At 55.4% G+C, this 20,978-nt stretch overlaps 3 protein-coding genes across 5 annotated transcripts in view; all 3 read right to left on the bottom strand.

Annotated features, from left to right (window-relative positions):
* Positions 1 to 9,109: 9,109 nt before the first annotated feature.
* On the bottom strand, positions 9,110 to 10,936 carry HYAL1 (hyaluronidase 1). The gene is made up of 3 exons (XM_039733928.1): positions 9,852 to 10,936; positions 9,635 to 9,724; positions 9,110 to 9,546 (listed from the first exon to the last, which is right to left on the bottom strand). The coding sequence occupies exons 1-3, from the start codon at positions 10,749 to 10,751 to the stop codon at positions 9,229 to 9,231; spliced, it is 1,308 nt and encodes a 435-aa protein (XP_039589862.1). The 5' UTR covers positions 10,752 to 10,936; the 3' UTR covers positions 9,110 to 9,228.
* Positions 10,937 to 11,938: 1,002 nt separating this feature from the next.
* HYAL2 (hyaluronidase 2) lies at positions 11,939 to 20,082 on the bottom strand. 3 transcript variants are annotated; one of them, XM_039733927.1, is made up of 4 exons: positions 20,014 to 20,082; positions 13,530 to 14,471; positions 12,811 to 12,900; positions 11,939 to 12,676 (listed from the first exon to the last, which is right to left on the bottom strand). In XM_039733927.1, the coding sequence occupies exons 2-4, from the start codon at positions 14,454 to 14,456 to the stop codon at positions 12,263 to 12,265; spliced, it is 1,431 nt and encodes a 476-aa protein (XP_039589861.1). In that variant the 5' UTR covers positions 14,457 to 14,471; positions 20,014 to 20,082; the 3' UTR covers positions 11,939 to 12,262. The 3 variants fall into 3 exon arrangements, with proteins under 3 accessions (XP_039589861.1, XP_039589860.1, XP_039589859.1); XM_039733926.1 differs by lacking the exon at positions 20,014 to 20,082 and adding an exon at positions 14,784 to 14,894; XM_039733925.1 differs by lacking the exon at positions 20,014 to 20,082 and having other exon boundaries at positions 13,530 to 14,842.
* The window catches only part of TUSC2 (tumor suppressor 2, mitochondrial calcium regulator), a 4,754-nt gene continuing 1,531 nt past the window's right edge, over positions 17,756 to 20,978 (bottom strand). Inside the window, exon 3 of the mRNA XM_039734195.1 lies at positions 17,756 to 20,431. Within this exon, the coding sequence (XP_039590129.1) occupies positions 20,366 to 20,431 (66 nt within the window). The 3' untranslated portion in view covers positions 17,756 to 20,365. The remainder of the gene's footprint in view (positions 20,432 to 20,978) is intronic.

Genomic DNA, 20,978 nt, shown 5'->3' with positions numbered 1-20,978 from the left:
GAGAGGCAGCACTGTGCTCAGGGGTTATCTGGCTGCCGTGCCTTTGGCCTGCGGAGATAGGCAAACACAAGTGTGGGGAGGGGGAAACACCACTGCACTGGGAGGGGGCCAAACAGGACATGAAGGAGGGTTCAGGAAGCAGCAGTCTGAATCCACTTACTAGTGAAAAATCAGTAATAATTCCCCTTTTAAGATGAAAATGGTCGACATAAGCAATGGAGTTAAGATTTTTTTGTTTGTTTGTTTTGCGTAAAATTCACATGCAAATTTTCTTTACTTTGTCAGGATGTCTTTTCATCTACCTACACACCTCCATCCTGCATCCCAAGTTGTCTCCAAGTGATATAATTGTCTCCAAGTTGACTTAGAGTAAACTCTAAGTTTTCTGTCTGGCCAGCTGGTTTCAGACCCCCACTGGCAACATAAGCATTGTAACTATGTTGGCTCTGCTTGGGCACCACCTGACGATTTAAAACTTCAGTTAACAAAGTACAGCTTCTGAATTGCTTCTAGAAATGAAGCCGCATGAAAGAAAGGGTGGTTTGTTGGTGTGGATTTTTTAGACAGGGAGAATTGCATGCTTATCTGCAGGTGATGATGCCTCCAGCAATGAGGAAACAGCAGCTGAGATCAGTAGGATGTTCGGTATCCCTTCCTTCACGTGTGTTTGTGTGTGTGGTGGGTGACTCAGAGCAAGGACTGGGTTACTTTCGTTCAAGACCAGACTCCTACTGCTTCTCCAGTGCTAGGCTGTCACAGCTGAGGGCAAACACAAGAGATTAAGTGTAACACTGTTGGTGCAGTGCTGGGGAAAATTCCTTTTCTTTCGGGGAACTGTCAAAATCCATCTCCTTGTGCAGCCCCTAGAGCTGAACGGCTTCTCCAGGTGCCAGAATGCAGGTGCTGGGTCTGTGGAGGTGGGAGTCACCTGTGACCACCTTCTGGACAGCACTTAATCCTTATTAACTCTCCATGATTTCATCTGAAGTATTAATGATTAGTTTGCTTTATCTTCTAAGGAGCTCAAGTGACTTTATATAACTGCGGCCTTTTCTACATTAGCAAAGAGTGTGAAGGAGGGGGATGATGTGGTGGATACTGAGAGCCACCACATCACTGTGCTGTTCTGGAGCAGAGCATTTGTCACTGGCACAGATGGCATAGCTCAAAACTGGGTTTAGTTAACTCTGCTTTTGGTCACTGACTGCTTCCAGCTTGAAGCAAGGGCCACTGGCGTTGTTTGAGAGTTTCTCTGAAAGAAATAGCTTACAATTCTGAGCCCTGGGATAGGAGAGAGGCCCTTTGTTTCATCTGCTCTCCCCGTGAAACATGTTTTAGTCACAGTTTCTGGGCTTAGTGAAACTTTATCCCTATGTTTTATTAAAAAAAAAAAAAGTTTTTTTTGCAGCTGGCGTGAAGCAGCAGGTAGTGAGGCACAGCCAGAAATGGAGCTCAGGGGGCTGGGCACTGCAGCAGCTCACCCTCCTGTCCTTGGCCTTAAGAACAAAGAAAATCCAACAAAACCACCCATCTGCAAGGATTCCTTACTGCTTGATGCTGGTAAAAAGGTTCAGAGTGACCCCCCTGTCCCCCTGGGCAGCGAGGTGCAGCTCAGTGTCAGCCAGAAGGCTCCCCTCCTCTTGGCAGAACAAAAGGGAAGGCAGCCTGTACCCCTGCCCTGCTGCTGGGCAGAGCCTGCAGGGCATCAAACAGCCCTTTCTGGCTGTGCTTTTTTTCTTCTGCTCAACCGTGTTTATCCTCCCCCACAGCATTTTTTCCAAGGTGGGAAGGCACACCTTGGCCTTTGTGTGCATCAGCTGCCCCTCACAAAAGCTGTGCCGCAGGGTGCTAACTGTGCACAGGACTTCAGTGTTCTTAAAAGCAAAGTACATTAAATCACTGATAAACCAGGGCAAGCATTAACAGCAAAACTTGCTAGAAATCTTGAGTTTTACCCAAAATCTGTGCAGCCAACCACTGATGAGGTTGTTGAGATTTTGTCCAGATTGGTGAGGTGTAGTTAATCTGGCCAGTGGAACTAGGAACAGATTCATGGGGGAAAAAATAAATCTGATAATTCATTTGCATTTAGGAGAACACAGCAGGAGAGAAGAGTGTTCAAGGTGAATACTCACAGTTTCTGCCTGGGATGTTTGACCCTTGCTTGTGCTTGGATAAAGTGAGCAAGCAGGGTCATCCATTTGGAAAATGTTTGACTTAGTCCTGTGCCTTTCTCAAAAATAGTTAAATTGGAAAAATTGCTGCACTTACAGGCCTTGGAAAATATTTTTCCCTACATGTGGCTTTGTGGTTTCAAAGAACTGAAGAGAAGGACACAAAAATACATTTTTCCTTCAGCTGCTTGGCAAGGGAAATCATCTGATGGGGCTTATCAAAGCAACATGGCTGGGACAGGCCTGGACTGGCTGGGGACACCAATCCTCTTGGCTGTGTTTTTCACAGATCACATTCCTCCTGCTCTAATGGGAGCCAATATTTTTTACCTCTGGATGACAATAATTTAAAGATGAGTAAATCAATTGGATTTTTGTTCCTCAGCTTCATTGGAAGGTTTAAGCTGTGGGGTGCTTTGTTAAATTCCTTGGAAATTGTCCACATGCAGGATTGCACTACATTCAGTTCAGCCAGATAACACAATTCTTTCTTAAAGATATATTTGCAATCTTTACCCAAATTATAAGTGTGCAGGAGAAGATTAAAAGGAAGAAACCAACAGGTGAACCAGCAAGCAAAAGTTAATACAATTATTCATGTAGTCACCTTGTAGTCACTGCTCATGCTGTACCTTTTTGTTTTTCATTTCTCTGAACTGTTTCTTTGGTCTAGACTACAAGATCTTAAAAAATCAGGTGTATCCTTGTCCTGAAGCACAGGAGCATGTAAAGGTACCCCAAGACTGGAGACTTAAAATATTTGGGAAGCCTTATCTTTTTGAGTGGGAATTCTCATCTCCAGTCTGGTCAGACCCCAGGAGCTTGCCTGGCCTTTCTCAGGCTCTTTGGAAGAGGCAAATCTTGTTATGTGCATTGCTGGAGTGCTTGTTGTGCTATTTTTACGCTGCTCAGTTTTTGTATGTGCAGCTGTAGTCAAGTGTTGCTTCTTGATCCCAGACAACTGAGATTTTCCATAACCTTTGACTAAGAAAAAATGTATCTTTAATCACAGCTCCCCTTCACAACAGGCAGCATGTAAGAAGATTATATAAATATTATATTAAGCACATTTTTTGGCAAATTGCTTGCATTGGTGTTGCATTTCTTTTCACCAGTGTCTGGGTGATAGAAGAAATAAAGGACGAGCTTGGGCCTTAAAGGAAATTAATACTCTCGTGTGTGTCTCTTCTGTCTTGGGGATTCCTTATCAATTAACTGCCTTGTTAAAATAACTCTGACATTGATTTATCTACCAAGAACCCAAATCAGGCCATTTTAAAGATTAATCCCCCCTTACTCTTGGTTATTGGTAGGTATTTGTGGTAAACTTGCATAGGTAGAAATAATTTTTCCTTGCTTACTATGTTTTATTAAGGTGCTTTTTTTTTTGCCTTTTTTTTTGCCTTTTTTTTTTTTTTTTTTTTTAGCTGGCAGAAAATTAGCATTCATACTATGCCTTCTAATCACAGCTGAAGTGGGAAAGATTTCATTACCCTTCTGACCAACATCCTGAAGCTAACCCTGAAGATTAGCTCCAAGTAGATTTTGGTGGGAATTCTTCTTGGGCTCACCTGGTTTCAGACACTGATGGGACACTGATGACAGATTTTCAAGTTATTTCATTCAATTTGAATGTAATTACTGATTCAACAAATTCTATGAGTGGATGAACAAGTGTCAATCCATGAAATAAAAAGCAATATAGGTGTTTGTCCACGTGAATAAATGCAGCATGGATTTATGACAGAGAATCTGTTTCATTCAACTAATTTTGGTAGGGTGGCAGAGGTGCAGAAAGGAAAGGGCACCTTTGGAGGGCTCTCTGTTCTAGCCCAGTGCCTGTGAAGAGTCACCTGTGCCCCAGGAGCTGATTTATGCAGTCGGGGAGAGCAGACCCACACTCCAGGGTCACCACCTCCACTGTTTAATAAAAGGAAAATAAGAGTAAACAGAGACCACCCTCTTTCCCAGCTGCCTGGAAGACAAGGCAGCAAACACCTACCTCTGTGCTTACTCTGCTGCTGCTTTGCAGAGCCCACAGCCCCCAGGGCACGCGGGGTGCCCGTGTTCAGACAGCCACGGAGGTTCTGCACCGTGCCCTGTGGTGCTGTGTGAGATGCAGGCTGCCTGCACCTCTGCCCTCGCCGGGCTGCATGCTGCCAGTTGTCCATGTCCTCTCACTCTCCTTACAGATTTGTTGCTATGGTGAGAAAATCCAAGCCTTAAATATTGAACTCCCTGCCTGTCATCTCAGCTGGTATCTGCGGGTATCAGTTGGTGTGTATGAAAACAAATAAGATAATAAAGAATATATGCTTTGCACTGTGGGCAGGTTCTGCCTCCAAATTTTGGTGTTTTTTTTTTTCCCTGCTTCAATTCTAACTTGGTTTGTTTTTGCTGAAATTAACCTTGAACTCTGCCCAACAGCACAGAGGATTACAACTGTTTATGTCTTAATTGGGGAATATGACCAGTAACCTGTCAAATCAGATTTTTCCTCTTGAGAAGTTACAGTCAAATGCAGGACAGTTCCCACAAAATGTTTTGCTATATTATTTGGTGTTTGCCTGAAGTCTGCACCAGCAGATTACAGCAGAGTTTGGAGCACTATATGGCTTTGTGCTTAACATGTTACTGGAGGAAAATGAGTTTACAAGGTGCTGTACACAGTGCAAGCCAGCAGCTTCACTGGGAGCACTCCCAGGGCCTCCCTCTGACCTCCTCGGGCTGTTGATAACGCTCCTGCTGATTTACTAATGCCAGCACAGGACACTGCTCAGCCTGTTTCAAAGCCCCAGGGTGGAAAATAACTGGGAGGGAAGTTGCTGCCAAATCAGAGCGGCGGAGATGCTGCAAATAGGACAAGTGTTCTGCCTCTGACGGTCCCACCAGCAGTGAAAAAACACAAACTAGACTTTCCTCAAGCAGAAAACCTGGAAGCCCGTGCACCCCACGGAGCAGCCCTGCCTGAGGCTGGCCGGGAGCACTCGCAACAAAGGAGCTGCTGCTGCGCCCACATTCTTGTGGTGCAAGTCCTGCTCTGCTGCCCAGCCCCAGGAATGGCAGAGCGAAAAAGCTCTGGAACAAAGCGGGACATGTTCTCCAGAGCAGAGGCATTTTTGTTTGTACAGCATAAAGCAAGGTCTGCTGTTTGTGCTGGATGTTTAAACACTCGCTGGGAGCCCACAAACGGTGCTTCGGGGCTTACTTTTGTTTTTTTTCCAAGTAACTTTTGAAATTGCAATCTGGTGAATCAGAGGAATGAAGGCTGATATTCCTGCTAGTTCTCGGAAACAAGGGATGTCAGGTCCAGGGCAGTAGCAGAGTCTGTGGCCCCTGAAGACCACTTTAGATCTTTTTCGTAAATATGGTTTGTTTTTTATAAATCTTTTCACCTCTTCTAGAAATGCCTGAGCAAGGGAAAATGTTTGGAGTGGGTGATTTTCAAACAAAACAGAGATACAAAGGCATTGTAAGAAAGAGCCACTTTCTCTTTAGGTAATTGGTAGCTTGAAAATTTTGTGTTCAAGTTGGCTTTGAGTGACACGGGGGGGTTGGGATACAGTCTGGCATTCAAGCTCTGGAAATTATTTCTGTTGGAGCTGATGTTTCACTTTTGAAACAACAATCAGAACTGAACTTTGCACTTGGAAAAGAAGCGGCAAGTTTTAGTTAAAAGCATTAACGGGAAAGCCATGAAGCCTTGGGCACACCTTCAGTGCTGTTGGCATATGGGGGTGCTTTATTCAAAGCCAAATAAACCTCTGCTGCTCTGGGTGGCCCCTCAAGCTGCTCACAGGCTCAAGTGTCATTGGAGGCAGTTTCTGTGCTGCTGCCTCCTCCTCCTCCTGGTCTCATGTTTCTCTGGGGTGTCTCTGAGTGCCCTTTGCTGCTGGGTGGGCCGCTCACCTGGGAGCTTTGGGCTCAGCAGAGCAGCGTGTGTTTGGGAGCTGGGGTCAGTCTGTTTTCTGCAACTGCAGCCAAAGAGTGACCCAAACCTGCCCCAGCCTCCTCTGTGCCTTAGAGCTGCCATGTGTGTGCACGCCCACCGAGCAACCTGAGCTCTCAGTGACCAGCCCTGCGTGCTCCAGCCTCCGCTGCAGTGCCAGTGCAATAAAGGGCATTTTAAAGACCCACGTGCCATCTCTGTAATTTCAAGACATACAGTAGCTGTGATCTGCTTTTGGGAAGGATTTATTTCTTCCAAGAGAGGTTTGTACTTGTATATCAGGAGAAGCTCAGCATCCAGCTGGAAGAGATGCAGAAGTGGTCTGGAAGGACCTGCTCCACATACTCCCAATTTTGGTTTTATGGCTTCAGTCCATGTCTTTGGATGAAGTGAAATGCAACAGCAAATGATAGCTAATTGGGTCCTAAAACAACTTTTGAAGTCTCAAAGTACATCACCTCCTTGGTCATCTAACCATAGGTGTGGGCTGTGAATCCAAGGTGAAACGGAAAACAATGTCTTAGTGTGGGACTAAACTGATTTATAACAACATGGGAAATATCTCTCTATACAGATTCTGAATTTTTTAGTCAGGGAAACTAGGCAGATGAGAACTTTTTTTATTAGGCAAATAACAGGCCACTGATTTCCTGCTTGTATCTGAAAAGCCTGTGAATTTCTTGAAAGGGGTCCATGTGTTTTATGTAAAACTTAATCTACACCTTACCCTTCAGCTGAACTACTTATGTCCTGGTTACATCAAAGCATTTAAAGGCTCCTCACTGCAGGTATCTTCATTCTAGATTGTAAAATTACCACTCTATCTTCAGAACACGCAGAACTTAAATTCTGTCTGTTTGGGATAGTTAACTATGGTAAATATTTGGGATTATTTATGGAGATATGAGGCTTAAGCAATGCAGATAAAAAATAATGAGTAATTGAAATGAAAAACGTGGCATGTAAGGACAGTTCTAAGTGACAGTCTCCCTTCATTTCTTAGAGCAGCACATGGAAAAAGCCTAGAAATTGATTTAGTGTGAAGCCTGTACCACAGGGGACAGGTGAGCTCTGCACACAGCAGGTTCATCAGTCACCCAGAGGGCAGAAAACAGGAGCTGCTGTGCCAACAGCGTGAGCAATCCCCCGAGAGGCAGAGCTGTGACCCACACACAGGCTGTGCCCGGCTGCTCTCCAGCACACCCCAGCCCAGCGTGGGCTGGCTCTGGCACGCTGCCTTTGCACAGCCAGACACGTGCACAGGTTTTCAGACCTGGAAAAAACACCCAGCAGATGTTCCGTGCTTCCACATTGTCTGCTGGCACCACATGCAGTGCCTTTCTGTCTCCACTCCTCAGAGTCTGGAGCAAACAAGCTGAATTACATGAAATCCAGTGTTTTGGGTGGTTTTAGACACAGTGTGAGGGGCAAGGACAGAAGAGGAGCTACAATAAGCAGGATGAATAAAGCAAATCCCCTTACACATTCAAAGCTATTATTTAAAAGTGGCAAACTGCATTCATGCCTAAGCTTGCATTATTTCAATAACAAGAAAAGGAGCTGTTTCAAGAAATAAGAGAAGTCTGTCACTTCCCGGCCTCACTTTTCTTTAAGAAAAGCCACAAACCCACACCTGGAGACAGGGTTTCTGCAGGGCTTCTGTGCCTTCTGACAGTGCCAGAGCCTCTGCAGCTCCTGAGGAAATGTCTCTTTCCTGATGCCCACCTCAGTGCTCAGTTTGGTTAATGGATTGAGATAATACTGTCCAGGAGAATCTCAGACCAGCCCCCAGTTAGGCACCAGTAGCTGAATACTTGAAGCATATTAAATTACCTGAAGTTGCAAGCACACAGCTCTGATCCCTTCCAGGCATAAGGAAGACTTGAAATTCATGGTAATTTTCTTTGTGTGAACAGCAAGGTGAACTTTGCTTTCCATTTCAGCATTTAATACAGGGCAAATATCAGATTTCCTGCAGCTTGGGAGGAGCGTGTTTGAGTGTTCATGTAAGTTAAATTACATTTCACATACAAAAAATACTAAGATAATATTGTTTCCTACATTAACATACAACATTTACCAAGCTATCTCTATAAGAATTAGATAAAACTATTAATTCTGGGCCAAAATCCAATTATGACTATTTTTTTCAGGGGCCCCCAGCTTGTCAAAGAGCTTGGTAATAACAGAGTGTATGTGTCTGAAAGCTGGGAATCCAAAGGCCTAATTATGTTTCCAGTGGTACCTTCTCAGATCCTCCTCAATGCAATAATAAGAAGGGGACATAAGAAATGCAGTAACTCTGCAATGGTTTATAGCAACCAGCTTACAAATTAAGGGTGCAGCTTTGTATGTCCCCAGTACACACAGAGTGCCATGCAGTGCAGTCCCCAAAAGGAGAGATTACCTGAATTAGAGCCTAAAATCAGAGAAATGAGCATGTGATTGCCCCACCCCAAGATGAAGATCCAGAGGAAGATACCAACATCTTTATTCAGCTGGGCCAGGGTTCCATGCCTTCTCCCAGCTGCCTTGAAATAGGTACAGTTAAGTTTGTGGCCTGGGTTACAGATATCAGTGCTTTTGCATTATCATTTGTGGGCTTAACTGCTTTGCATATGGTTATCCAGGGGAAAATCAAAGTGGGGACATTGGTTTCAGGCCACTCTGTGCACAGTGAGGGGTTGGAGCACACCCTCCCTCAGCTACAGCCACACAATCACATCTGTTCACCCCCTTTGCCTCCACTCTTTGGCCATTCCCCATCATTCTTCCATTTCTCATCCTCTTCCCCCATCATCCCCTCCCTCTTCCTGTGTCTTTTCCCATAAACTTTCTTTTTTCCTTGTGTTTTCTCTAGGCATTACCTCCCAAGCTCCCAGCCCAAAGGACAGCCCTTGGCAGCACCACAAGGCAGCAGAGGTGCTCCAGGAGGACCCTGCCACCCCAAAACCTGCTGCAGCAGAAGACAAGGAGACGCTTGCTGGTGCTTTCTGGTTTTATTAAGAGTCCCACAGTCAGGTTCTCAACCCCATGGCAAGGGTGCTGAGGTAGTGTCACCCTGTCCGCCCCAGTGTCCCCAGGGTGGGAGCACTGCGTGGGGGGTCACTGGGCAGAGCCCTGGCTGTCACAGCGGGGTCCCTGCCACTTGTCATAGCACTGGCAGCTGAACTCCGTGGCCAGTTTGGAGATGTCCTCCCCAGGCTCCAGGCTCTGAGCCTCCAGCCAGGGCTTGCCAGCACGCAGGTGGATGGAGAAGCGGGAGGGGTCCAGGTGCAGGTAGCCCTGCCGCTTGTCCTGGCGCACGCAGCGGCCCCGGCCGGAGCACAGGGCCTGGCTGCACAGGTCAGCACTGGCTGTCACATTGACGATGTAGTGGCCCAGGGGCCCCTCCACGTAGTCCTTCAGCCTCAGGCACATCTCCTGCAATGGTATTCGGTGTCACAGCCCTGCACAGCTGTGAAACTGGGGGTCCCTGCTGACAGGGACTGGTGCCACTGTCTGCACTCACCTTGGAGGCGCTGTAGTCCAGGCTGCCCCAGAAGATGATGCCAGCAGCACCCTGAGCCGCGCTCTCCCCGATGGTGTTCATCAGGTCCTCCTGCACCCACGGGCAGAGGGGAAGTCAGCAGTGCCCAAAGCCCCCACACAGCCCCAGCAGAGATAAAGACTCCCTGGTGCCAACCCATCAGCCCAAGAGGTGCCCGCTACCCCCACATCCCCATCACCTGGGAAAGGAAGTGCAGAGTGCGCTCGAAGGTGATCTGGGAGTAGGGCAGGACGGGGATGGCGCTGTCAAGGATTCCCTGCTGCACAGCGAAAGCCTCGGCCACGCGGTGCCGGACATAGGCAAGGACCTTGTTGGTGCCATTGAGGCACAGGGGCAGGTAGATGCTGGGGTAGAGCGCCCTGCTGCTCCTCCAGAGCCAGGACAGATTCTTGTTCCTCTGCTGCTCCACATCTGGGCACGTCCCGTTGTAGGGCAGGCTGCCAAAGTGGTTGTTGTAGCAGTCGGGGAAACCATAGAAGCCCCAGTAGGCACTGGGGCAGAGGCTCTCGCCCAGCCACAGGGTCTGGTTCATGAAATCGCAGGCGCTCTTCTCAAACTGCTGCTTGGCCATCTCCTCCACCTCCTTGGGAGGCCACTGCGGGTGCTGCTGCTGCACCAGCTCCTCTGACTTCTGCTGGTAGATCTCCATGGAGTCCCAGTTGCGGATCCACAGCGGGCGCCACTTCTCCCAGTCGATGACAGCCAGCCCACTGTAGTCAGGGCTGGCCAGGGTCACCTTGATGTCCTGGGTGGCCTGGTGGATGTGAGCCTCCAGGCTGGCATTTTGTGGGAGCCCCCCATTCACTGGCACCCCCTCAGGTGTGTAGTAGGGGAAGAGACCCATCTTGTCGCTGTAGAAGAGGGTGATGTCCTGCCCAGTGAAGGACTGCCGGTCATTGGCCAACACATCAAAGACCTCCAGGCTGAGGGTGACATTGTACAGCTCGGCGCAGCGCTCAGTGGGGATGTTCCAGATGGTAACAAAGGGCCGGTTGACGAGGACAGGACCGGGCCCCCCAGCGTGGGCCAGGGCAGGCAGGAGCAGCAGGAGGAGCCAGCAGGACCACGCTGATGCCATGGTGCTGGTGTGCTCAGGGTGAGTCCTGGAGCTGCCTGGGGAGAGCTGAAGCTTTTATCCCCAAGTCAGGACCGGCATTAATCCACACCTCCGTTCCCTAGCGGTGCCGGTCACCCAGGGTCACCTCTTCCACTTCCTCAACGTCCCCTGAATTTATCAGCAGCTGGAGCCCAGCAGAGCGGCCCCGGAGTGGGACAGCAGCGTCAGCCCCGCGGAATGAGCGGCGGCGGCGGGCTCGGCTGGGAAGGAATGCGCAGAGTCAACACCCCATGACTGGCCGGCGGTGAGTGGGCTGGAAAGACAAACAGCCACGGACGGGGCGGGGGGAGCAAGGTCACGGTGATGGACGCGGGCTGCGCCGGGCGGGCGCCGCTCGCCATGCCCTGGCGGGAGGAGGGCACTGCCGGGAGGGAGCTCACGGCACCGGGCGCGACACAGCCCGCGGTGGCACGGGACACTCCCGCGTGGGCACTGCAGCCACAGGAGGGCACGGCCCGGGGCCACTCACAAGAGGCACTGAAAGGCACGGCCTGGGGATATCCACAGCGCAGGACAGAGCCACAGCGAGCGCGGCACGGGGACTCACAGCAGCCGGGGAGCGTGGGCAGGGAGGTGGCTGTGCCACGCGGGGCCGCTCCATGGCCACGGGCACCCCTCAGGACCGGGCAGTGGCCCGAGAGGCTGCACGGGCATAGGCAGAGCAGGGCAGTGTCGGCGACTGCACTGCGAGGGCACCGCTGGGGGACACTCGTGACACGGGACAGCGGAGCTCGGGGGCGGGCGCGGCCCACGGCTGTCCCCGGCCCCGCGGGACTGAACCTCCGGCCGGCCGTGGCGCACAGCACGGTGTCCCACACGGCGATGCCGGTGCCGGGGGCTGCAGCCCCGCATCCCGGACACTGCCGGGGCCGGGGAATCCCGCTGGGGGCGGGACCGGGCGGGGCCGCGGCTCCACGTGGGTGGCCCGGCCGTGGCTGCCCACGCGGCTCCGGCCCCGCGGGGCCCTCCGCCCCTTCCCCGAGCGGCTCCGGCTCCGCGGGGCAGTTCCCAGCACAGCAGAGCTTTCCCCGAACTGCACACCAGCACACTCCGCTTCCGCACGCCCGTCCCGGCGATTGTGACCGCGAGTCGAGTGACCCGCGCCCGCCTCGTCCCAAATCACAGCCCCACACACGCCCCCACAGCTGTCAGTCTGACCCAGCTTTATTCGAGGTAAAGCACTTCAGTGTGGGGCAGCACACGGGGGATCAGCACCACGCAGCACCCGCCCCCCGCCCCCGTGTCCCTCTTGCCCCCATCCCTCTCCTTACAACAGGAGAGGGGTCCCCCGCCTCCCCCCATCCCCATGAAAGGCACCTGCACTGCAGCAGGGTGGGCAGAGATGGGGCAACCGCAGAGCTCTTCCCCCACGCCACCACAGCGAGGGACAGCCCTCCGTAATTAGCTGCCTCCCAGGCAGGGTAGGGATATCTTAAATAGGCTCCTCCTACACCGCCACAGAGAGGGGCAGCTCAGTCCAGGGGCGGGTAGCACCAGCTCGCAAGCAGCAACAGCACCCCGAGTCCCAGCGGTGCCAAAGGGCCAGGGGCATCGCTGCGGGGCCCAGCGCGCGTCTGGCAGCCGCTGCCCTGCCAGCCCTGGTAGCAGTGGCAGTGAAAGTGGGTCCGTAGGAAGAGTATGTCAGCAGGGGAGAGCTGGCCCTCCGCCCAGAAGAGGGGGCGCTCGGGGTGGTCGGCATCCCGGCGCCGCAGCTGGAAGTTGGTGGAGTTGAGGTGGAGAAAGACATCGGCATGGCTGTCCTGGCGCAGGCAGCGACCCCGGCCCTGGCACAGCGTGCTGCTGCACAGCTCTGCTGCTGTCGTGACATTCACAATGTAACGTCCCAGGTCCCCTTCCAGGTAGTTTTTCATGAACTGGCACAACTCCTAGGGAAAGGGAAGAACCAGGGTGAGACCCAGGGAGGAGTAACTCAGATGAAGAGGAGAGCTCAGCCACTGGTCCCCCCCTGGGGCAGGTGATCCCTCCACCCATCTACCTCCCACACTGACCCCAAACTTACCCGGTTTCTGGTGTCCACTGCATCACCCCAGAGGATGGCCCCAGCTGCACCCAGTGCTGCGCTCTCTCCGATGGTGGAGATCAGGTCTGCCTGTGGGGACAGGGTCTGGTTAGTGCCCACAGAGCCCATGCAGCACCCACAGCCCCAGCAGGGTGTGCTCCAAAGTGTCCACTGCAGGATCAGGGACCCAATCCAGCTCCAGGGAAAAGGGACTGTCCCAGCAACTTGGGGACAAGGCTTCCCAATACTGCCCTCCTCCTCAGGGGCTAAGCCAGCACAGCACAGGGGCTGTGGGCACACACACCTCAGGGTCCTAGCTGCCAGGACCTGAGTCCTGCAGTACATCCCAGGCAGCTCCCTGGAGATAATCACCACTGGTGCCAGTCCTGCTGCCAGACATCCCATCCATAAGGGAAACAATTTGTGGTACCCCATCATCTACCCCAGAGAAGGGCTGAGCTGGGGGTCCTAGGAGAGGACACACTCCTCCTGCTCCCTGGGGCCAGCTGCCAGCCCCATGCCAAATGGCGCTGCTTCCCACCACATGGAAACAGTCAAACCATGTGCCAGTAACACCATAAGTGCCGACACCAGCCTCCAGAGCCACCGTGCTCCATGGGAGCAAGGTGCAGCACACAGGCAGAGGAACCACCTCAGCTGACCCCAGAGCCCAGAAGCACAGGGCTTGGAATGAGGATGTCCCAGTGGCACAGCCCTACCTGGCTGAGCACATTCAGCTTGCGGATGTAGGTGGGCCGGGTGTAGACGAAGACGGGTAGGGAGTAGTCATCGTGGTGCTTCTGGGAGATGCGCATGGCCTCCATCACCCGCGCCCGCACAAACTTGCGGCTGTTGGGAGTGGAGTCCAGGAGCGGGTCGAGGTAGATGGAGGGGTAGAGCGCCGTGCTCTCCTTCCAGAGCCACTTCAGCTGGTCATTGCGAGACTTCTCCACGTCTGGGCACTGCCCGGTGTAGCTCTCCTTGTTCTTGCTGTAGTCGTGGTTGTAGCAGTCAGGGAAGAGGTAGAACCCCCAGAGCTGTTTGGGTCGGAAGCTCTTGGCCTTGCGCAGGGTTTGGACCATGAACTCCTGGGCAGCCGACTCGAACTCAAACGCTGCCTGCTTGTTCACCTTCTCAGGGGGCCAGGAGGGCTGACGCTGTGACACCAGTTCCTGTGATGCGTCCCGGTAGATATCCTTGGGCTTCCAGTTGCGAGCCCAGACAGGTCGCCACTCCTCCCAGTCGATGACAGCCAGCCCTTCTTTGGTGGATGAGCGGATGTACTTATCGATGCCCTCCTGGAGGCGGGCGAGGTGCTCGGACAGGCTGCTGTTTTGGGGGACACCACCATTGACGGCCACACCTTGACGGGTGTAGTAGGGGTAGAGTCCCAGGCGTTCCTTGTAGAAGATGGTGAGGTTCTGCCCCACAAAGCCCTCGTTGGGGGAGGCGTACAGGTCGAAGATGCTGAAGTCGAACGACACCTGGAAGCGGGGCTTGCAGTCCTGGGTGGGCACATTCCAGGCCACGAGGAAGGGCCGGCGGGTGAGATGGGGAGCGGCCGACGGCTTCTCGGGGGGCTGGCGGGCCAAGGCCAGCAGGGCCAGCCAGGGAACAGCCACCGCCGCCGCGCAGCCCCCGCGCATCCTGCCCGACAGGACCTGGGGGCGGCGGGAGAACACAGTCAGAGAGCGGGGCCGGCAGGAGGGGGTGCAGGCAGGGGCCGATCTGCCCGCACCCCCCAAAGCAGACCCTGATCCGAGTCCCCTCCCGGGGCAGAGAGCTCCCGGGAAGTGCGGGCAGAGCCCCGGCTGAGGGCTGGCTCTCGGGAATCCCGGTCCCAAGCGGCTTCGCCCGCCCGTGCTCTCCCGGCTGCCGGCGCGGCGCTGCCTTTGTTCGAGCCGGGCAGACAAAGCGCCGGGGCGCGGCCCCCGGCGGCCCCGCTCCGCTCCCGCTCCCCGCGCGGCTCTCACCGCGCCTCAGGCCATCCCCCGCCGCGGGCTCCTCAGCACCGCCGCCGCCCCCCCGCCGCCGCTTTTAAACCTTCCGGCACGCACCACCCGCGGGGGTGCCGGCCCCGCCCCCGCGCCCCGCCCGCCCCGCGCCGCGCAGGGCTGGCGGCACCGACCATCGCGGGGCCCCGGGCTCCGGGCGGCGGCGGAGCCCCGCCGCACACGCACACCGCCGTGGGGCCGCGGTACCGGGCACCGGGGAGTCATCCCCCTGTCCCGCCGAGATTGGTACGGCCCGGGAGGACCCGCCCCCCCCACGCGACGGAAAGGGGCGGGGCGGGGCCGCGGTTGGGGCCGGCAGGGGGCGCCACGGGTGGCGGGGGAGCGCGGGGCTGAGGGGCCCGGGGGGCCCGAACCGCGGTGGCCGCGGCACGGGGCTGACCCCAGCGGGGTGCGATGGTGCTGTCCCCTGGGGGCTGGTGGTATCCCCAGGGTCGTGGTCACTCCAAAACCACAGTGGACTGCAGATTGGTGGTGACCCCAGGGCGGTGGTGTCGCCAGAATCATCACCACTCCAAAGTGGGGACTCTGGAATGGTGGTGACCCCAGGATGGCATACAAGGATCATGTTGTCCCTAAAAAGTTGGTGATCCTACAATGGTGGTGACTCCAGAGTGTTGGCAAGCCGGAATGCTGGTGTCCTCAATGTTGGTGACACCCGAAGAGCAGTGTCCCTGCAAGAGCAGTGTCCCCAGGACGGTGGTGACCCCAGGGCGGTGCTGTGCCGGACAGGACATCCTGTGCAGGGCTGGGGCAATCGGTGCTGCTGACTCAGCCACGGCCCCGTGGCTTTCCTGCCTGGAGAGGACAAGGGTGTAACAGGGCTGGGGGGGCTTCCTTCCCAGAGCGCAGCTGAGGCTCCCGCCGGTCCCCTCCGGCAGGCAACAGGACAGGCAGGGCTCAGGGACCAGCCTTGTGGCATGTGGCAGTCCCCATGTGCTGCCTGTCCCCCGCCTGCTCCGGCCAGGGCTGGCCCCGTTGGGCTGAGGGCCATCGGGGTGCCCCTGCGCAGGAAGCACCAGGCTGCGAGGGTGTGTCGGGGCCGACAGGGGAAGGAAGCGGGATTGAATCTACGGAAGTGCTCCCCAGCCACCCACCAGCTCCCTAAGGATCAGGCGGGAGCACCAAGCCCAGCATTGTTCGGTGTCAGCTTCTGGTGCCTCACCAAGCCCTGGCCGCAGGCACCCGCAGGTGGCTCCTGTTAGCGGCACCATTTGGGTGTCAGCTTTTGTGGTGAAGCCCCCACCGAGAGGGTGACAGCCCTGCTCAGGATGGGCTGCATCCCGGCTGGCCACTCCAAATCCGGGCTGCACCCCACAGCTCAGCCTGGCCTGCAGGCAATGCCAGGCACCAGCTGGCAGAGGGGCTGGGCAGGTCAGCCGCTGGCCGGGCGTTGGCTGCCAAAACCCTTGGGAGAGATTGTGGGGAGCCAAGAAGTCCCAGCGCTGCAGGCGCTGCCCTTCCCCTCTGGGCAGTAAACAGGCTCCCTTCGCCAGCAGCTAAAACTTTCCATCCTCCTCGTGCGAAGGTATCCAGCCCCACCGGCAGTGGGGTGGCCGGAGGGGTCACGGATTTCCACTGCTGGGAGGACTGGAGGTCCTCAACGTGACGCAAATTCTCACTGCTGTCCCCTCAGTGGGAGCATCGCCTGACTCGCTTTCCCTCCTTCCTTCCCCCAGGGAAGACTTGCTTTTGGGAAGGGGCAGCTGGGCAGATCCAGCTCCCCCTTGCCCTGCCGAGCATGAGATCATTCCAAGTCATTCCCAGAGTGTAGAGAGTTGCGGGATGGCAGCAGCGGGCAGCGACCAGGGTGAGCTGAGCAGGCGAGCTGCTGCAGACAGGCAGCAGGAGGATGGGAATCCCTCACGGATGGCAGATAAAGATAACGGGTGTGAGTCACAGCCACTGTGCCAGACAGGTCCGGGAGAGCTGTGAGAAGAGGTCAGCTTGGGAACGGAGCAGCCATGAAGCCAGAAGGGGATGTCAGCACCTGCCTTTGGCCTGGGCTGGGGGCTCCGGGCATGGCCCTGCCCCACGGGCAGCAGGAGGGGACTGTGGTGGCCCTGGCAGACACAGAGATGCTCACGGAGCCAGAGAGCCACCACCTTGTGTAACCTCGCCAGGCTGTACCACCCTGCGCAGCCACCCGGTCCCCTTCTAAGCCAGCAGGATCCCCCCATCCCTCCTGGGGCTGGGGTCCCTATGGATGAATGGGCCAGAGCCTCATCCCCCGAGGCCGGAGGGCTGGCACCACACACCGCACCACTCACTCTCATGACAGCTTTCATCAGCGGCTCATTTCCGAGCCGGCTTGGCGGAGGAAATGATGAGAAGTGACGGTGGCTGCAGGAAAACACTTGCGGGGTTGTCGGGGACAGGACGTGGGGGACAAAGTGAGATCACACTTGCCCCACGGACAGCCGGCAATGCTCGGGGGACGGGCGGCATCCCGGCACAGGGTCGCGCCGGCTCCAGAACGTCAGGCCCCGTGATTAATGAGGCACAGATTTGGCAGGCGAGGAAGGAGCGGACAGGCGGATCCTCCCCCCCCGGGGCTCGGGCGGAGCCATGGCAAGAGTCAGCCTGAGGCTGGGCTGCTGCGAGCCCCGCGGCCTGAGACCTCTGTCCCGCCACGGGAGGGGAGAGAGGCCCGAGCTCCAGCCCACGGGAATAATAAGGAAATTACATATATTTCACATTAGTTGTACATTTAAGAGTTGTCACAGCAGCTACAAGTAGAGAGTCACAGCCTGACACAGCCACCAACTCCTGCCAGTCCCGTGTGCCAACTGGAGAACCTGGAAATGGCTGTGACTGACTCGGGGGTCCTTTCACACGTGTACAAACACCCCTTTCCCGAAAGAACAGGGGGCTCGAAGCCCACCTTCCCTCAGGTACATCTGCCTTCCCCAGTAAGACAGCTCTGGGACTTCTGGGCTCTACAAATAATTTTATTGAAATTTAACAAAAGTGGACAGATGCACTGGGAGGAAGGACCATAAGTAGTGTACATTTCCCCAACCCATGGGTCCTACCCACACGCTAGAGGAGCAAGGAGCCTAGTGTTGGTGAGTACGATTCGGCTACACATCCACACAGGAAAGCACAATGTTGCACAGAATTGTAAAAAAAAAACCAAAAAACCAAAAACAAAATCAAAACTTTTTTTTTTTGCTTGCTCCAACACCACAGTGGACACAGATACTATTTACAGTGACCTTCACACTTTTAAGATCCCTCCAGGTGCTCCCAAGCCCTGCTGCTGCAGGATTGCTGGGTCCTGGGGGCTGGCTGCTGTGGGGACCAGCCTGGGAAGAAGCGGGGCAGGGTGCAGGTTGCTGGCAGCCTGCAGAGGGTCGCTGCCACTCTGGTGACACTGAGGGGGTACAAGAGTGGGAGATGGCATGGGTTTTGGGGAAGTGTGTTTAATACGCTGGGGGAAGGATGGGCAGCCTGTCAGAAAGGACAAAAGCATCCTTGCTAAGCTGGTCACAGTCTCTGCCCCCTCCCCCAGATTCAGGCCATGCCTTGCCAGCAGATTTTTGGCTGGTAGCCAGGTGAGGGGCTCCCCACTGGGGCAGGCAAACAGTGCCAACCCCCTCCCCACTCCTTGTCCTCCTTCCCCCCTGCCCAAGGCAGGCTCAGTGCAGCTTCCCATGCCTCAAACAGCAGTGGGGCAAGGCAGCACAGACAGCGTGGCCACGGTTTTCTCTCCTCTTCCTGGGGACAGCAGCTCCTGCTCTCCTGTGGAGCCCAAGGGATGCCTTTCCCAGGGTGCTCCAGCCAGGGAGAAACTCAAGAGCAGGTGGTGCAAATAAGAAACACTTCAGTGAGGGATTGTTTTAAGACAAGACTCTTTCAAGCAAGCAGAACAAAAGATGTCGAAAGAAGCGCCCAGCATCACAGTGTAGATGAGCCCTGCCCTTCCACTTTCCTGCCTGGTGGCAGCCAGCACATCCATGTCACCCTGTGTGCTCGCTCCTGTCGATGGGAACCGCGGGTGGAGGGACGTGAAGGGAAGAGGTGGTGACAGGAAGACAGCAACAGCCACGTCGCTGTTATCTCCCCGAAGCTGGGAATGTGGCCCCGCGCCCGGGCGGCTCTCAGCGGACGCGGGGATGGATACATCCAACGTAGACACCGACAGGGCTGGCAGCCAAGTGCCAGCAGCTTAAATTAAAAATCGAGGTAGCAAACATCTGAAGTGCTTAGAAAGTAAATAAGTTCTGGAACGAAAGAGGAGGAAAGCCGAGCTGGCTGCTGTGGGGAGTAGGCTCTGACCCACTTTAAAGCTGTGCCTGCTGCCGGTCCTCCTCTGCCTGCCCGGTCTGGGCAGGGCTGAGCAGGGAGGCAGGGGCTCCTCATGCTGCCAAGGGGCATTTGGGGTCAGGCCTCTCCTCCAGCAGCTGGACACACACAGGGGTGAGAGGTTCTTCGGTGCCGCCAAGACCTCGACCTTCTTAGGTGGGAGGAAAGAGGAGAAAAGAGCAGGACCTTCCGAGGTGGGGCAGCAAGCCTCCCTTTAAAGTGCATCGCATTTCTCCTCCTGCCACCAGCTGGGATACGGGAGGAACCACAGCTCACATCGCCAGGGAGATTTCCAAGCCGGGGCAGGTACACCAATTGATTGTTTCGGGGGCACAGGGAAGGAAGACAGGATTCCTTTCCTGCTCGGCTCAGTCGAGGCCCAGCCTACAGGGAGGTATGTTCACACAGCAGCGGGGGTGAGGAGGCTGCCCGGCAGCCCAGCCCCGCAGCAGCAGGCGAGGGACGGCGCTCAGCAGGAGCCAGTGTGACAATGGGGGAGGCAAGTCCGCTGCAGAGCTGGGACCTTGCTGCCACCAGCAGGGGCCAGGGACTGCAGAGATCTCCAGCAGGCAGCAGTAAAGCCAACCTCCCCAGCGCTGGCATAAGTGGGGAATAGCAGTGGGGGAAGAGACCGAGGTCTAAGAGAGCGGCATCTGATCTCCATCTCCTTCCCGAGAGGAGAGCAGCAGCCAGCCCAATGTGCTTTGAGACCCCTCAGCCTGCTCTGCTTATCCTCCATCAACAACCCCACACAGGGGAGCGTCACATCACACCGGTGTCAAAGGGACATGCTGCAACACTGGCCATCTAACCTGCGGGCCCCAGGGACCACGGGGTGCAGGGCAGGGTGCCACCATGCCCTGGCTCTCCCTGGGCCGCATACCTGAGAAGCAGGGGATTCTCTCTGATGAGAAGTGCAGGCTTGCTCTCCCTTTCACAGCTCAATCACAGCAGCTTGTCTGCAGTTCCAGTTACCCATCAAACGTCGGCTAGAGGCTACAAAAGGTATTTTAGTCTTCTGACTCAAGCGAGGATGTTTTTAAGCAGTCGTTGCACAGAGTCACCCATCTCCTGCGAAGGCCTGCTCCGTCCTGCCTCACCTCCAGGCGAGGGGAGAGCCACCATCCTGCCACACGGCTGGAGTCCTCCTCGGTGGGAACACGATGCAGCCTGGCCCAGTGAGGCTGGAGGTGGTGGGGCAGGGCCTCCCACCCACAGGCAGCGATGTCTGGGACTCACACCTCGCAGATAATCACTGGGAAATCCACGTGAATGCGAGGATGCTCTAGTTTCACTATGCCCTGAAAGAAGAGTCAGAGTGGTGAGCAGAAGGGACGGCCAATCCACATCCCCGAGCCCTGCCAGCCACCCAGTGACACAGAACACTGTGCCCTGGAGGAACCGGAGGGACCAGGCTCCATAAATCGCCTGTGGCACCAGGAACGCCTGAGCAGCAGCACACAATCAGCAGCCCTTTGCCCTTCGCACTCGGCCCTGGAGAGCCGAGGGCGGCACGGCCGGCTGCCACACATGGCAGGGCGAGGAAGGAGGGAGCTGCTCTGCCAGGCACTGCCCGTGCAGCAGCTGGTGCGTGACTGGCAGATATTGGCAGTCTGGGCTTTTCATGCGGCACCTTTCATTCACGGGATTTAGAGAAATGAAAAGAGCTCTCTGAGAGAAGGCAGCCGGGGCAGCTGGCGCACAGAAAGCGGCTTTCTGTGCAGAGGGGAGGCTGCTGAATGCACGCTGCCTCCACACCAGCCACAGGAGCCGTTCCCATGGCCCAGCCCAGCCTTCTCCTGTGACAGCAGCTGGTGGGGGCTGGGGAAAGGGGGAGCAGGGGCTCAG

This window comes from Passer montanus, unplaced genomic scaffold, assembly GCF_014805655.1.
Source record: "Passer montanus isolate IOZ18808 unplaced genomic scaffold, ASM1480565v1 scaffold9, whole genome shotgun sequence".
In the NCBI taxonomy this organism is placed as follows: Eukaryota; Metazoa; Chordata; class Aves; order Passeriformes; family Passeridae; genus Passer; species Passer montanus.
The sequence above is the reverse complement of the archived record's forward strand: the minus strand, read 5'-3'. Positions and strand labels throughout refer to the sequence as shown.

Excerpts from the sequence above, each read along its gene's own strand:
- HYAL1 (XM_039733928.1), bottom strand. The coding sequence starts at position 10,751 with ATGGCATCAGCGTGGTCCTGCTGGCTCCTCCTGCTGCTCCTGCCTGCC. Across the intron at positions 9,725-9,851 it reads CTCTGCACTTCCTTTCCCAG|GAGGACCTGATGAACACCAT; the intron begins GTGATGGGGATG and ends CCGTGGGTGCAG. Across the intron at positions 9,547-9,634 it reads TGGACTACAGCGCCTCCAAG|GAGATGTGCCTGAGGCTGAA; the intron begins GTGAGTGCAGAC and ends ATACCATTGCAG.
- HYAL2 (XM_039733927.1), bottom strand. The coding sequence starts at position 14,456 with ATGCGCGGGGGCTGCGCGGCGGCGGTGGCTGTTCCCTGGCTGGCCCTG. Across the intron at positions 12,901-13,529 it reads AGCTGAATGTGCTCAGCCAG|GCAGACCTGATCTCCACCAT; the intron begins GTAGGGCTGTGC and ends CTGTCCCCACAG. Across the intron at positions 12,677-12,810 it reads CAGTGGACACCAGAAACCGG|GAGTTGTGCCAGTTCATGAA; the intron begins GTAAGTTTGGGG and ends CCCTTTCCCTAG.